Source organism: Artemia franciscana, chromosome 13 (genome assembly GCF_032884065.1).
Source record: "Artemia franciscana chromosome 13, ASM3288406v1, whole genome shotgun sequence".
Lineage (NCBI taxonomy): Eukaryota > Metazoa > Arthropoda > Branchiopoda > Anostraca > Artemiidae > Artemia > Artemia franciscana.
The window spans coordinates 3,959,863-3,975,981 of NC_088875.1; the positions used below are offsets into that span (position 1 = coordinate 3,959,863).

At 34.0% G+C, this 16,119-nt stretch overlaps 1 protein-coding gene across 9 annotated transcripts in view; it reads left to right on the top strand.

Annotated features, from left to right (window-relative positions):
- Positions 1–16,119, top strand: part of LOC136034405 (IQ and AAA domain-containing protein 1-like) — a 140,652-nt gene that overhangs the window by 88,010 nt on the left and 36,523 nt on the right. For 6 of the 9 annotated variants that reach the window (XM_065715565.1, XM_065715566.1, XM_065715563.1 and 3 more), the window contains 4 exons: positions 1,670–1,870; positions 5,503–5,703; positions 9,651–9,848; positions 14,164–14,258. In XM_065715565.1, the coding sequence (XP_065571637.1) occupies positions 1,670–1,870; positions 5,503–5,703; positions 9,651–9,848; positions 14,164–14,258 (695 nt within the window). The remainder of the gene's footprint in view (positions 1–1,669; positions 1,871–5,502; positions 5,704–9,650; positions 9,849–14,163; positions 14,259–16,119) is intronic. The other 3 variants (XM_065715569.1, XM_065715571.1, XM_065715572.1) reach the window with 2 other exon arrangements.

The following is a 16,119-nucleotide window of genomic DNA, read 5'->3' on the forward strand; positions in this document are numbered from 1 at the left end:
GCGGGAAGTAATTACTCGTATTTCATAGTCCCAGCCCGTTACTTCTGTTTGCTTGCATTATGGAGCAACTCTTCCACAGTTGCCACTGATTTCATGTTTTTTTTTTCCTGCTATGATAACTCATCCCCCAAAAATACGAAAAAACAATTAATTTAAATAAAAATTCAAAAATAAATACTATAGGTTCTTTTACATCATACATTCTGCCTAAATTTTGGAATGTGACGACTTCATGGCATTATAACGGCTTCTTGGCCTTCACACGTTTTAGCACAAATATAGTTTAAAAAAAAACCGTTTTAGCACCACAAACAAAATAGAAAAAAGGTGGAGATGAAATACTTTTTGCACTATGATAGTCCTAAGGAAATCTATAATTTCAACAATAACTATTTTTACGCTCCAAAGGTGACTATACCTAGCTCTCAAGTAAAAGTAAAAAAAAGGTAAGAAAAAAAAAAGAAGAATAAGTAAAAAAAGAAGAAGATCAGACTCTATTTCCCCCTTTTCCTCAGCTCAAGATGTGATAAATTATCAAGTCTCAGGAACATGGAGACAAAATACTTGTAGACTAAGGTGGTTCCTGGGGAATCTTAGACTTCAAGACATCAAGTCGTATCTTAGACATTAAGTTATAGACATCATGTTGTAGAGGGGAAAAGAGGAGTAGAAGAAAAAACAAGGTAAATTTGTGATTGTTTAGTATATCGACCAAGAAATCTAGTGAAAACATGTTCAGGGTTTGTTTGCTCCTTTTATGTAACTGAAACTTTTTTTTTAGTTTGTTTGTAATGCATTTATATACGATACTTAATTTTGATTTGTAAATACGTTTACACAATATCTTAATTCAGAAAATTCGAATGTAACAGGACTTTGGATAGTACCTTCTTTAGTGATGCAAGCAGCTGAATGTGACTTAAACATGATTATAATTGGTGTTTAAATCAGACTTACCTGCTTGCATTGCTGAAAATATACCTTACACAATAAATTTCTGTGTAATATGTTAAAATATGTTGAGCTCCAATGCATGACATTTATCTTCTGGAACTACCACTGCGTAATGAGTAACTGAAGTTCAACCAATCTACATGGTAGTATAATGATCTTATGGACTATGGTGACACTTATAAAATATGGTGGACGCCATAGGAGTGTGCGCATGGATACCAGGGTTGCATTAGGCAATATGTCTCATCGATTTAATCTTTATACTGCTATCATAACTCAACTCCCAAAAATACGAAGAAAGAAATAATTTAAATAAAATTAAAAACAAATACTAAAGGATATTCTTCAACATACATTCTGCATATATTTTGGAATATAAGTAAAATGTTCCCAAATCCACTCTTTTTTCATTATTTTTATTTCTCATACCTTCTTTTTGGCTAACCGATTTTGCGTGTGGGAGAATTTTCCACGGGGGGGGGGGGATTTTCCGAGAGGAAATTTTGGGGGGAAGGGGGAAGCCTAGCACTACCGATTCAATCCTTTCGCCTTGTCGGTAGTAATTAGTTTAACTATTCTTGTGCTAAAATATGCAAATACTATGTCGTAAATAAAAAGTCGTCACAGTGCCAAGTCACTAGAGTCACTCAAGAGTACTCTTCCTCCATTTTATCCATTCATGTTGCATTAGTTATTGATTTGATTATTTTTTTAGGTTTCTAGGGCTGTCCAGCCTGCAATAATCTTTATTGAAGAAATAGACAAGGTTCTGAAAAAAACGTCTAAATCAGACCGGGGCTTTGAATCTGGAAAGAGAATTAAGAAAGATCTGCCAAAACTAATTAAATCTATTTCATCAGAGGACCGAGTTATTGTAGTTGCCACAAGTAATCAGCCTTGGGAGTGTGAACAGAAAGTAAGTGTTAAGCTTCAAGGGCTTCGAAAACTATTGATCCCTAATAATCCTGTTTTAAGGCATAAGACGTTAAAAGAGAGGAAAAATACGTCAAAATACGTTAACTATCTATTAGAAAGAGAAGAATAAGAGAAGAAAATATAAGAGAAAGAAAACTCTATAAGAGAAGACGCTATAAGAGAAGAAAAAGAGAATCAATGAGCTGTTAAATCGTAATAACGGAAAAGATTCTGCTATGGGGAGAATCTCTAATAATGAAACGCTAATAATGGAAAGATTCTACCCAAGGAGAATCAGAATTGTCTGAGATCTCTCAGTATAATTTTGCAATCATTCGGAGTAATATAATCATTCGCAGTAATAGTAATATAAGGTCTTTAGTCAGGATTTTTGGTCAACTTTGATTCTTGATCAATTGATTCTTGACCTAGAACAATCCGTAGGCAATTTCTCTGAAAAACGTCTAGCAAATCTTCATCCGCTTTTTGCAGTGCCCGTTCTTCAGAGCCATATTTGACCACTTTCATCACTGTAGCTTCCAATATTCTAACCATGGTTTGCAGACTTTTCTTCCTATCCTTCCAAACATTTTTTAACTGGGAAAAAACACCCTGAGGCTTGGCTATTCTACTTTTAACATCTTCACTGCCCCCATCGTCTTTCCTCATAATACTACCGAGGTAAGTGAAGCTGTTTACCTGATCAATCTTTTTTTTACCCAACATCACCTTTTTATCTTCACTTATTCCTAGCCTTAGTTACTTAGTCTTCTAAAAGACCAAGTAAAACATTTATTTACCTATTCTAGCACCGTGAACTCGCAAAAACTGTAAAAGTTCATTCATTTTGCTCACACTTTCATCTAGGATGCTTAAATCATCAGCATAATGTAAGTCCAGGGAAGTTTATCTTCCTCATTTGATTCCATGATCTCCCATTCCCTTTCCTGTGCTTCTTAAGACAAAATCTATAAAAATGATCCATATAAAGGGGGATAACAAATAACCCTGCTTGACTCCTGATTTAATACGGAACCAGATGCTAACCTCATTTCCTACCTCAACCGCAGCAGTGTCAATCTCGTAAATAGTACTAACCACTTTTTATCTAGTGTACCACACAAGGATAAAACCTTTTCTAAAGCTCTTCTATTAACAGAATCGAACACTTGCTAATAATCTATAAAATTGAGGATAACTCAGGCACATCCCAATTATTAGCCTACAGAGGGAAAATATGGTCGACACATCCTCTACCTTTTCTAAAACCGTACTATTCTTCTCTCAAAACTTTGTTTACAACATCTCTCAGTCTGAAAAGTATCATATTACTTTGCAATTTGCTCCCTACAGGGACCAGACTGATGCCTTGATAATTATCACACTCACTCCCATCACTATTATCATGCAGTTGTTTATTTAAGGTTTTTCTAAAATCTTATTAAGGTTTTAATTAAGGTCTTATTAATTAAGGTTTTTCTAAAATCGCTAGGTACTTGCCCTTTCTCAAAAATCAAATTCATAATCTTCATGAACTTGCTACTAACCTCAGAGCCGCCATATTTAAGAAACTCATTTACCACACTATCAACACCTGGAGCCTTATTATTTTTTAATTCTTTTAGTACAGTCGCTAATTCAAATTCACCAAAAAAATCTTTCTTCATATCCAAGGTATCACAGACTTGTTCATTTTTCTCTATATTTTTCCCTGTAACTCTACCTTGGTTTAGTATATTCTCAAAATGTTATACCCATCGCTCTTTAACTCTTTCTTTATCACTAATTGTGACCCCCGTCCTTATCTTTAACTGGGACAAGTCCATATTGATTACTTCCTCGCAATTTCTTAACCTACCAGTAGAATATTTTACTATTGTGCCGTCTAGCTGCATCTTCCAGATCCTCGGCAATTTTATCCATGGCCTCCACTTCACACCTTCTTAGCTTACATTTTAATGCTTTCTCCATTTTCTTTACATTCCTTTTGTTTTCGTATGATCACACCTCAAATGTTTCAAAGAATTATAATTATTCGGGTAAAATTGACATTTCTATAGTAAACAATAGGAGGAATTTGTAAGAGTATGATGAAAATAATGAGTAAAATATGAAATAAAAGAAATAAAATAAATAAAGAAATAAAGTTTTTTAGTTAAATTACTTCTATTTTACTTCTATTTTTTTCTATTTCTAAAACGGTTTTTTTTTAAACTATATTTGTGCTAAAACGTGTGAAGGCCAAGAAGCCGTTATAATGCCATGAAGTCGTCACATTCCAAAATTTAGGCAGAATGTATGATGTAAAAGAACCTATAGTATTTATTTTTGAATTTTTATTTAAATTAATTGTTTTTTCGTATTTTTGGGGGATGAGTTATCATAGCAGGAAAAAAAAACATGAAATCAGTGGCAACTGTGGAAGAGTTGCTCCATAATGCAAGCAAACAGAAGTAACGGGCTGGGACTATGAAATACGAGTAATTACTTCCCGCGGACTTGGTCTGATACCAACCAGAGGGGTCACGAGCCAGATATATATATATATATATATATATATATATATATATATATATATATATATATATATATATATATATATACACTAACAGCTGGCGGCAGCACTAAGCGGCCGGAGGCCAACAAAACTAAGCATGCTCCTCCTCTATCCGATCACATTCAAAGCTTCCCTCTACATATATATCCAAAGCATAGCCACAGACGACCTGCTCTCCGCTTAGTTTAGTTTGTTTGTAATGTATTTATATACGATACTTAATTTTGATTTGTAAATACGTTTATACAATATCTTAATTCAGAAAATTCGAATGTAACAGGACTTTGGATAGTACCTTCTTTAGTGATGCAAGCAGCTAAATGTGACTTAAACATGATTATAATTGGTGTTTAAATCAGACTTACCTGCTTGCATTGCTGAAAATATACCTTACACAATAAATTTCTGTGTAATATGTTAAAATATGTTGAGCTCCAATGCATGACATTTATCTTCTGGAACTACCACTGCGTAATGAGTAACTGAAGTTCAACCAATCTACATGGTAGTATAATGATCTTATGGACTATGGTGACACTTATAAAATATGGTGGACGCCATAGGAGTGTGCGCATGGATACCAGGGTTGCATTAGGCAATATGTCTCATCGATTTAATCTTTATACTGCTATCATAACTCAACTCCCAAAAATACGAAGAAAGAAATAATTTAAATAAAATTAAAAACAAATACTAAAGGATATTCTTCAACATACATTCTGCATATATTTTGGAATATAAGTAAAATGTTCCCAAATCCACTCTTTTTTCATTATTTTTATTTCTCATACCTTCTTTTTGGCTAACCGATTTTGCGTGTGGGAGAATTTTCCACGGGGGGGGGGGATTTTCCGAGAGGAAATTTTGGGGGGAAGGGGGAAGCCTAGCACTACCGATTCAATCCTTTCGCCTTGTCGGCAGTAATTAGTTTAACTATTCTTGTGCTAAAATATGCAAATACTATGTCGTAAATAAAAAGTCGTCACAGTGCCAAGTCACTAGAGTCACTCAAGAGTACTCTTCCTCCATTTTATCCATTCATGTTGCATTAGTTATTGATTTGATTATTTTTTTAGGTTTCTAGGGCTGTCCAGCCTGCGGTAATCTTTATTGAAGAAATAGACAAGGTTCTGAAAAAAACGTCTAAATCAGACCGGGGCTTTGAATCTGGAAAGAGAATTAAGAAAGATCTGCCAAAACTAATTAAATCTATTTCATCAGAGGACCGAGTTATTGTAGTTGCCACAAGTAACCAGCCTTGGGAGTGTGAACAGAAAGTAAGTGTTAAGCTTCAAGGGCTTCGAAAACTATTGATCCCTAATAATCCTGTTTTAAGGCATAAGATGTAAAAAGAGAGGAAAAATACGTCAAAATACGTTAACTATCTATTAGAAAGAGAAGAAAAAGAGAAGAAATAAGAGAAGAAAATATAAGAGAAAGAAAACTCTATAAGAGAAGACGCTATAAGAGAAGAAAAAGAGAATCAATGAGCTGTTAAATCGTAATAACGGAAAAGATTCTGCTATGGGGAGAATCTCTAATAATGAAACGCTAATAATGGAAAGATTCTACCCAAGGAGAATCAGAATTGTCTGAGATCTCTCAGTATAATTTCGCAATCATTCGGAGTAATATAATCATTCGCAGTAATAGTAATATAAGGTCTTTAGTCAGGATTTTTGGTCAACCTTGATTCTTGATCAATTGATTCTTGACCTAGAACAATCCGTAGGCAATTTCTCTGAAAAACGTCTAGCAAATCTTCATCCGCTTTTTGCAGTGCCCGTTCTTCAGAGCCATATTTGACCACTTTCATCACTGTAGCTTCCAATATTCTAACTATGGTTTGTAGACTTTTCTTCCTATCCTTCCAAACATTTTTTAACTGGGAAAAACACCCCGAGGCTTGGCTATTCTACTTTTAACATCTTCACTGCCCCCATCGTCTTTCCTCATAATACTACCGAGGTAAGTGAAGCTGTTTACCTGATCAATCTTTTTTTTACCCAACATCACCTTTTTATCTTCACTTATTCCTAGCCTTAGTTACTTAGTCTTCTAAAAGACCAAGTAAAACATTTATTTACCTATTCTAGCACCGTGAACTCGCAAAAACTGTAAAAGTTCATTCATTTTGCTCACACTTTCATCTAGGATGCTTAAATCATCAGCATAATGTAAGTCCAGGGAAGTTTATCTTCCTCATTTGATTCCATGATCTCCCATTCCCTTTCCTGTGCTTCTTAAGACAAAATCTATAAAAATGATCCATATAAAGGGGGATAACAAATAACCCTGCTTGACTCCTGATTTAATACGGAACCAGATGCTAACCTCATTTCCTACCTCAACCGCAGCAGTGTCAATCTCGTAAATAGTACTAACCACTTTTTATCTAGTGTACCACACAAGGATAAAACCTTTTCTAAAGCTCTTCTATTAACAGAATCGAACACTTGCTAATAATCTATAAAATTGAGGATAACTCAGGCACATCCCAATTATTAGCCTACAGAGGGAAAATATGGTCGACACATCCTCTACCTTTTCTAAAACCGTACTATTCTTCTCTCAAAACTTTGTTTACAACATCTCTCAGTCTGAAAAGTATCATATTACTTTGCAATTTGCTCCCTACAGGGACCAGACTGATGCCTTGATAATTATCACACTCACTCCCATCACTATTATCATGCAGTTGTTTATTTAAGGTTTTTCTAAAATCTTATTAAGGTTTTAATTAAGGTCTTATTAATTAAGGTTTTTCTAAAATCGCTAGGTACTTGCCCTTTCTCAAAAATCAAATTCATAATCTTCATGAACTTGCTACTAACCTCAGAGCCGCCATATTTAAGAAACTCATTTACCACACTATCAACACCTGGAGCCTTATTATTTTTTAATTCTTTTAGTACAGTCGCTAATTCAAATTCACCAAAAAAATCTTTCTTCATATCCAAGGTATCACAGACTTGTTCATTTTTCTCTATATTTTTCCCTGTAACTCTACCTTGGTTTAGTATATTCTCAAAATGTTATACCCATCGCTCTTTAACTCTTTCTTTATCACTAATTGTGACCCCCGTCCTTATCTTTAACTGGGACAAGTCCATATTGATTACTTCCTCGCAATTTCTTAACCTACCAGTAGAATATTTTACTATTGTGCCGTCTAGCTGCATCTTCCAGATCCTCGGCAATTTTATCCATGGCCTCCACTTCACACCTTCTTAGCTTACATTTTAATGCTTTCTCCACTTTCTTTACATTCCTTTTGTTTTCGTATGATCACACCTCAAATGTTTCAAAGAATTATAATTCTTCGGGTAAAATTGACATTTCTATAGTAAACAATAGGAGGAATTTGTAAGAGTATGATGAAAATAATGAGTAAAATGTGAAATAAATGAAATAAAATAAATAAAGAAATAAAATTTTATATGAAATAAAAGAGTAAAATATGATGAGAATAAACTAATCACCCGCTCCATTGAGCACTTGGTGTTTTTATGAACCTTGTGATTCTTTTGGATTTTATAACATTTTACCAGGGCATAAGTTTGATACTAGTCCCGCTCCTGAAAGTTTCATTTCCTAAAACTGATCTGTAATAATACCCTAATACCATTTCGGAGTATATCGAAAATCAAAGTTTCTAGACATATTGAGTTTATTTACTATAAACTGCACCCTAAACTGCTAGAAACTTATATACGGGGGTTTAAAGAATCAGAAATTCTTTCCCCAGTACCACCTTAAACTATATATGGAGGTTGAAGAATCAGAAATTCTGTCCCCAGTACCACCTTAAACTCACATAGTCTACTAAATCTGCCAAGATGTACTAGGCCTAAATTGCTAGGTACAAATCTAGTCATTTTCTTTACAGACTGAATTTTGGGTTAAAACAGTTATTAATCCCTAAGAAGTCTGATAGTTTATAGTTAATAACACAACAACTTTTTCCTTACTAAAAATTCCAGCTTCATCCTCTAAAAATGAAGATTATCTTAATTATCCAATTTTCTTAAAAATTTTATAACATCCTTAATGAAGTAAGTAAGCTGTTACTACAATAAAATGATACTGTAGCTTTTTTTTTATCTTCAGATGTCAAGAATTTTTTATGAAGATATAAAAAAAAGGTATTTTCGAAATCTAGAGGATTATTTTTGATTGTTTATTCATTTTTATAATAAGAATAAGAAAAAAGGTGTTTGTCAAAGTCTAGGGGAGGGGCATAAATTGCCATTTCAACGGCTACACGCTTCAATAAGGGTAGGCCTTTGCATAATTTTTCCAATGGCTTTGGTTAGAGCCTTTAACTTGGGCCAATTCTTTGAATTTACTCCTAGACTTAGTGCAGCACAGAATGTAAAAATTTTAACGTAGGAGCACAAACGAAGCTTTTGCTTTATCTGCTATCATTGACTTGGAATCGAAAATCTGTCACTAAGTATAAGGCAGCAAGTATTAAAAGTAAGCTTATGACCCTTCCTGATAAACTGTTAGGAAAAGCCATTGGAAAACTAGGGCTATATCACCAATGTATTGATATGTTTATTAATTTATTGTGTCGCTTACGTATATTATGCAGATTTTTTTTTCACTTTTCTTGAATGTTAGCATAGTTGTCATAAATAAACTGTGAGCTATTATTATTACATGAATTACTGTAATTTTTCAAAAAGTCATTATTTCATAAATTATTATTATTTTCCAACTAAACTCGAAATGTATTGCAGATAATTTGAGTTATAGCTAAATTTTCAGATTCAACTAATTACTTATTATATGGAGAAGGGGTTGCAATGTTGAAACGATCTGATATATGGCAAAAACCATATACTGCCTCTAAATTGGTTACGTTTTGAGGAAAACGTGGAATCTAACCCCCATATATTTAAAGCGATTTGTTTCACCCCTATAATTTAGATTTTATTTTATTAAAAAACACTTGCGGTTTGGTTTTACTATCTTTACACTTGTTTTTGTTTACCTTTTTTTGTTTATCTTTGTATATCTTATAATTGTTTATCTTACATTATTTTATATATCATATTATATAATATATTTATATTATATAATATTATATGTTATATTATATTTTATATTATATGTTTATCTTATATTTTGTTTATCTGTTACACTTATCATATTTATGCTCTCAATATTTAAGTGTGTCTCAGTAAATTCAATTTCTAACTCATCATATCCAATTTAGGCTTTATTTGCCATGTTTCAAAAATGTCTTCACATGGGCATAGCAAATTATTCACATCGATACAAAATTTGGACTGAACAAATTCGGCAGATTTTGACACGAGAACGGTGTATTGCCGGACCTGAGGTTGATATTACTGCCTTGGCCCGTATAACGGATGGATATAGTAGTGGCAGTATTGTGAGGTGTATCAGTCAAGTAAGTAGTCTTTCCCCATTGTCTATGTTCAGGGTGTCTGAAGTGCGTGTTTATCGAGATGAAACTATTATCTAGTAATAGATATGTCCAAGACACTCAAGTTCCTCATCTTTGAAGATTGCGACAGTATCTTATTGTTCATCGATCAAGTAATATATTTTTCTTTATGATTTATATACCTATATTAATCCAAGAAGTCTAAAATGTCTCTTTAACGAGGTAAAACCTTATTAGAATATTATCTTTTAATGGAGATTTACAAGTTTATCCAAGGGATGTCTCAGATTTCTCCCCCCAGTGGCGTAATTTCGTCAAAGTCCTGGGAGTGGGGGCAAAGTTGGAGCGAATTTCCCCAAATCAAGTGAAAATGACAGTAAAAACTGCAAAATTAACCTAATAATGGTAATAATTATTTATTGTTACCCTATGTACACAACAAAAATGCGATTTGAAATAGACTACCTGACTTTGGATAACCATAGTCGGCCCAAATACGAAACCAGAACTTGTGTTGATGTTTAACACTCTGAAGTTCAACGTCTTCACTCCACCCTTTTTTATGTATCCTAACACGAACTTTGGTTAAAGGAAGAGAGACTGAAGCAATGACCTTGATTGAATGAACTAATTCCGCCAAGTAAATATCCAAGTTGTGAGTGTTCCCGTTTACAGACGTACTTAAAAGTTGAAATGGAATCCGAATTTTCGACTACACAGAATCTAATATTCTCTAATATAGAGACATCAAGCCTATTCCAGCAAGGTTTAAAAAACCACTTAGGCGTTTGCACATGAAGAGGCAGAGAATAGGTAAGTCGATACTACAAACTTAAGTGATCGCTTGTTAGGATGTCGCTTGGAACGTCAACCATGGTACCTTGCATCCGGTGGGCGTCTGTTAGAACGAAATCCAAATCGGAAGTAAACCCCGAGTTGTGCCTATAAGAAAATGGCTTCGATTTTGGTAGCAGAAAAATGCTACTAGGAAGGGAAGAAAGTAATATTTGAGTAAGCGGCGCATTCTCATTCTTTAGATCCGTGTTAAAATCACCATTACTGACTTATTTGCTGATCGAATTCTACGAGTGGATTTAGAAAGCGAAGCACAGGCTGGGGCAAATTTACGATAAGAGGACTCGCTTCAGTAGTTCGTTGGCATATACACACACATCAAAACAAAAGAACAAAATCAACTGAAATACATACATCTGAATATTCAAAAAGAGAGCAATAAAACTTTTTATTCATTGCAATTGCTAGACCGCCAGAAGGACAACCAGATGTCAGTTTGGCGAATATTACCATAAAGGCAAAGATATACTAAAGAAAACTGACCTGTTTCTCTGGATACTTGAATTACGCAGGCTTCTATTAGTTTTGACAAGATTTTTGCAGGTGGGAGGCAAGATTGGGCCTAAAGGGGTTAGTTGCCCCCTTACGCCTCCACCCCGTGTATCTTGTTTCGCAAATAGTCAGTGCTATTTCCAAGTTTTATAATTTGCAGTTTTGTTTAGTGTGCAGTTTGCAGATTTTATTCGTTAGTTTCGATTCCGACCAAGGGAATACTTTGAAATGTTAAAATTTTGCTACTTACAAGCATATTTGTGTAATCATTTAGACTTCTTTTTGTTTTACAGATCGTATATTCAATGAAAATTAACGTATAGTGAATAAAAAAGTTTTTATTCTTATATCACAACAGTAACGAGCCAAGTCCTATTTTATATGAGCAGAAAATCTTAGTTTATAGTTAGATAAGCTATTGCTTTTCCATTACGTCACATGAAAAACTTCTTTTTTAACCAGAATTGTAGACCAATTTTCTTTACTATGTTTCTAGAAAAAAAGAAGAAAACAGAGAAACAATATTAATACCAATTAATAGGTAGTGGGTGATATAATAAGGATTAAGGACAAATAAAGGACAGTATTAAATTTCAGAGCAATTGCTAGGCCGCCGGAAGGACGACCAGATGTCAGTTTGGCGAATATTACCATAAAGGCAAAGATATACTAAAGAAAACTGACCTGTTTCTCTGGATACTTGAATTACGCAGGCTTCTATTAGTTTTGACAAGATTTTTGCAGAAACTAACTTTCAGGCGGGAGGCAAGATTGGGCCTGTAGGGGGTAGTTGCCCCCTTACCCCTCTACCCCGTGCAAATAGTCAGTGCTATTTTCAAGTTTTATAATTTGCTGTTTTGTGTGCAGTTTGCAGATTTTATTCGTTAGTTTTGATTCCGACCGAGGGAATACTTTGAAATGCTAAAATTTGGTACTGACAAGCATATTCGTGCAATCATTTAAACTTTTTTTGTTTTACAGATCATATATTAAATGAAAAATTAAATTAGAGTAAATAGAAAAGTTTTTACTCTTATATCACAACAGTAACGAGCCACGTCCTATTTAATATGAGCTGAGTTTATAGTTTGATAAGTTACTGTTTTTTGTTGTTGTTCTTTAAATTCACATGAAAAACTTCTTTCTTAACCAGAATTGCAGACCAATTTTCTTTACTATGTTTCTAGAAAAAAGCAGAAAACAGAGAAACAATTTCAGTAACTATTAATAGGCAGTGGGTGATATAATAAGGATGAAGGTGGACAAATAAAGTATGTTATTAAATTTCAAAAAATTGTTCGCCTTAATTTCATAATTTTTCTCAAACATTTAAGTTTTAGTTAAATAGAATTACTTAAATTCGTTACTGGAATACGATTATATTCCCTTACCCTTCTATACACCTTCACACACACAAATGACGGATCCATCCCTCATAACACGTCATACACTCTAAAGAACTACAAGAAAACTTACAACTCTTCCCCAAGATTATTAAAAACGCCTTTGAAGTTAATAAATTGAAAATATATAGATATATGTAAATTACGGTCCAATGAGTGAAAAAATAAACTGAAAGGGTGACCAAATGTTTTTATACTATATTTTACTATATTTAAAATTGTACTATATACTATATTTTAAATCAACAACCGATGGCTAACAAAATAAATTTCAGATAGATAGTCACCGTCAAAAGAAAAGATGGGTTCGCTTTATTAAAAGTACACGTTATTTAATCAAGGTTTGATTTGAATTGCCCCCTCCCTCTTTCCAAAAAATATATTTGATCAAATCTGCCAACAAAAACTCTACGGGAGCATTATTTTGCTTGTATTTCTTCAACATCGATTGAATGCCACAAAAATTTGTCAAAATTTGTGTCATCCATTCAAAAATTTAAAAATAGTGTGTTTTTATGTGTTTTCTTTTCTTTAAAAAAAAAGTAGACAATTTACGTCACTTTCCGTGAAGACGGTCTCAAAATACGGTGTATTCTCTATTTCCTAATACCCAACCAATGTTGTTAGTTTTAAAATGCACCCTGTATACTAGCTAATGTTTTATTATTTTGAACAAAAACATAAAATGTAACACTTATTGTTTCTAGAGGCGCCATTTGGGGGGTCAGGGGTGGGCAAATGCCCACCTCAGATTTTTTTAGGGGGGCCCAAGCTTCCACCACAAAGGGCTCTTTGCCGGCCGTAATAATCCATTATCTCCAACATAATCCATTCTGTCCAATTGATTTGAAATTACTGCACGCCTATTACTTTCACCGACGTATTGTTTACTTAAATAAGAAAGTTTCTCGCTGAAGAGGGCCAGCCTTTAGTCTGGTTGAATTTTCCACTTTCAGTTTAATTCTCACTTTTCCTCGTTGATTATGATCTTTGATGTTATAATTAATCTTAGAGGTCAGTGGGGCTGAGTTCCACATTGGGTTACAGTACATTTTCATGTAACACACGGGTGCTGAAAATGAATTTTTACTTAGAATATTCAATCGATGCCAAAACTCGCATTTTTTCTTACGTGAAAGTTGGGGGGGGGCCAAAATGGAGTTCATGGCCTCCCCAAGATTTGGCCGAAATGGCGCCTCTGATTGTTTCATCTATATTTGATGATGCAAACAGTTTGATTCTATGTTTATCACTGACTAATCGTCGTATAAAAACTTCACTAATAATAATTAGAAATTGAATATGTTGCTAACAGATATAAATTGGCTGCGAATAGGCAAATAGGTAGTCCAATAACAATTCAGTTGCTATACCTCGCGAACTGTCTGGTCGAGGCGATCAAATGCCAAATAGGGTCAAAGTCTTCATAGCCAGTAAACACTGCGAGTGAAATTGAACATTTTATAATATTTTTTCATATTACTGATGGAGGGCTTGATGCTTGGTATGCCCCCTCCCACTAGAATATTGTTGTGCACATGATTAGTCAATTATTTTCATTTTTCCAGACGTTGAGCGAACGAAGGCTGTCCAAGCTACCTTATCAACCAATAAAAGCCGCGGAATTTATTCCTGAACTTTCGAAACTCGAGCCCGTCTATAAGTAAGTTTTTTTTTTCTTCTATTGTACATCTTACCATTCTGCTTTAGTTTATAATCCTTTTATTTAAATTCCTATCTAGTTTATATTCTTATGCTCGTTTCTTTTCAATTAAATAAACAAAAACTAGTTTTTTTAACTGAAAGTAAGGAGCAACATTAAAACTTAAAACGAACAGAAATTACTCCATGTATGAAAGGGGCTGTTCCCTTCTCAACGCCTCGCTCTTTACGCTAAAGTAATTTACTGTTTAATAAAGTAGGATTGAGAGAAAGAGTCAAACTTTAGCGTAAAGAGCGGGGCGTTGAGAAGGGAGCAGCCCCTTTCACTTATTTACACTTTTATTACACTGTATTTGAAAGAGGTCGCTTCCATCTCAAAATCTGGATCTTTTCGCTAAAATCTTTTATTACTTTAAAAAATACCATTGTGACAAAAAGCCAAAATTTAGCGTAAAGAACAAGGCGTTGAGGAAGGGGGAGCCTTTTTTCATATAGGAAATTCTATATGTTCGTTTTAAGTGTTAATCTCGCTCCTTACTTTCAGTTCAAATAACCTCTCTTTTTAAATTTATTTTCTGAATGTTTTACGAAAAATGCAAGTTCAAAATTGGATCACTGAACACGAATAATTAAAAAATAATTAAAATAAAAACAAATAAACGCGTAGATTCTTCTTCTGCCTCCCACACAAAAAAGAATCAACATTTTGTAGAGTAGGAGCTTGAAACCACAACTCGTATCACACATGCTGCTTAGCTTAAACATATTTCTTTGCTCAAGGCCAAAAGTGTTCTCACAAATGCTGAATCTAATAGTATGATTTTCATTAGGATTCTTCGACTTTTAGGTTGTGATCTCTCTGTTGCAAAATCAAGCAAATATCCTCAGGCTCGTAACCTTTGATGGGAAACATTTAGCTCAATAAAACTTATATATTTGGAACTAGCACAGTAAGCCAAAATTTTATGTGTCTTTTGGCTTAAACATTGGGTTTTTAAGAGTTTTGGACGTCTTGAAGCCGGATCGCTCATTATTTAGAGTTTGTTGCAATATTCTGGTTGCAAAGACAATTAAAACGAATTTTGCATAGGGATCCTAAGGCAAATAGCTCCCCCCGTGCCCTCTTTTCCACAAATTCATCTGATTGAACTTTCAAGATAGTGTTTTCTTCAGAGCATTACAAATATAATTTAGCAATGCCTAATAATAGACAATCATAAGCAGGGATTTATAATCCTCAAAGCCTCAGACAAGGGTCATAATCTATGTCTTAGGGGAATAGCAGATTTTGATGGAAAACATGGTCGTATAAACTTCGAAGGGGGCTCATTTGATTTCAAACAGTAAGTTCTAATTTTATTTTTAATGGTAAAAATGATCAGAAGCCAATTAGCATTCTATACCTTTTTTTCCCAAAATTCACCCAGTCAAATTTTTGAGACAGTTATTTTGTTCAAAATAGATTGAATATCATCTTACAAAAGCTCTAGGCTAGGGCTTAAAAAACAACTCAGAATCCGGGGTAGGTGTTGTAAGTTATATCCCCGGGGCTTTTAAGGATTTTGCAGGATTTATCTTATCTAAGTGATATTTGTTAAATAGGAAAAATCTGGAGCTAATTTTCCCAAATCAACTGGAAATGATATTGAAAACTGAAAAATATAGTAACGAAGAGTTGAAAATGTATTAAAGAAAAGTGACCCGTTTCTGTGGATGCTTGAATTATGTCAGCTTATTTTCCTCTGAGAAGATTTTCAGGGAAACTAACTTTCAGCTGGGGGCAAATTGAAATCTAGGTAGAGGGGGAAACCGAGGTATGGGAGGGGCAGTTGCCCCCTGTCCTATAGAAAATTATGCCCCGG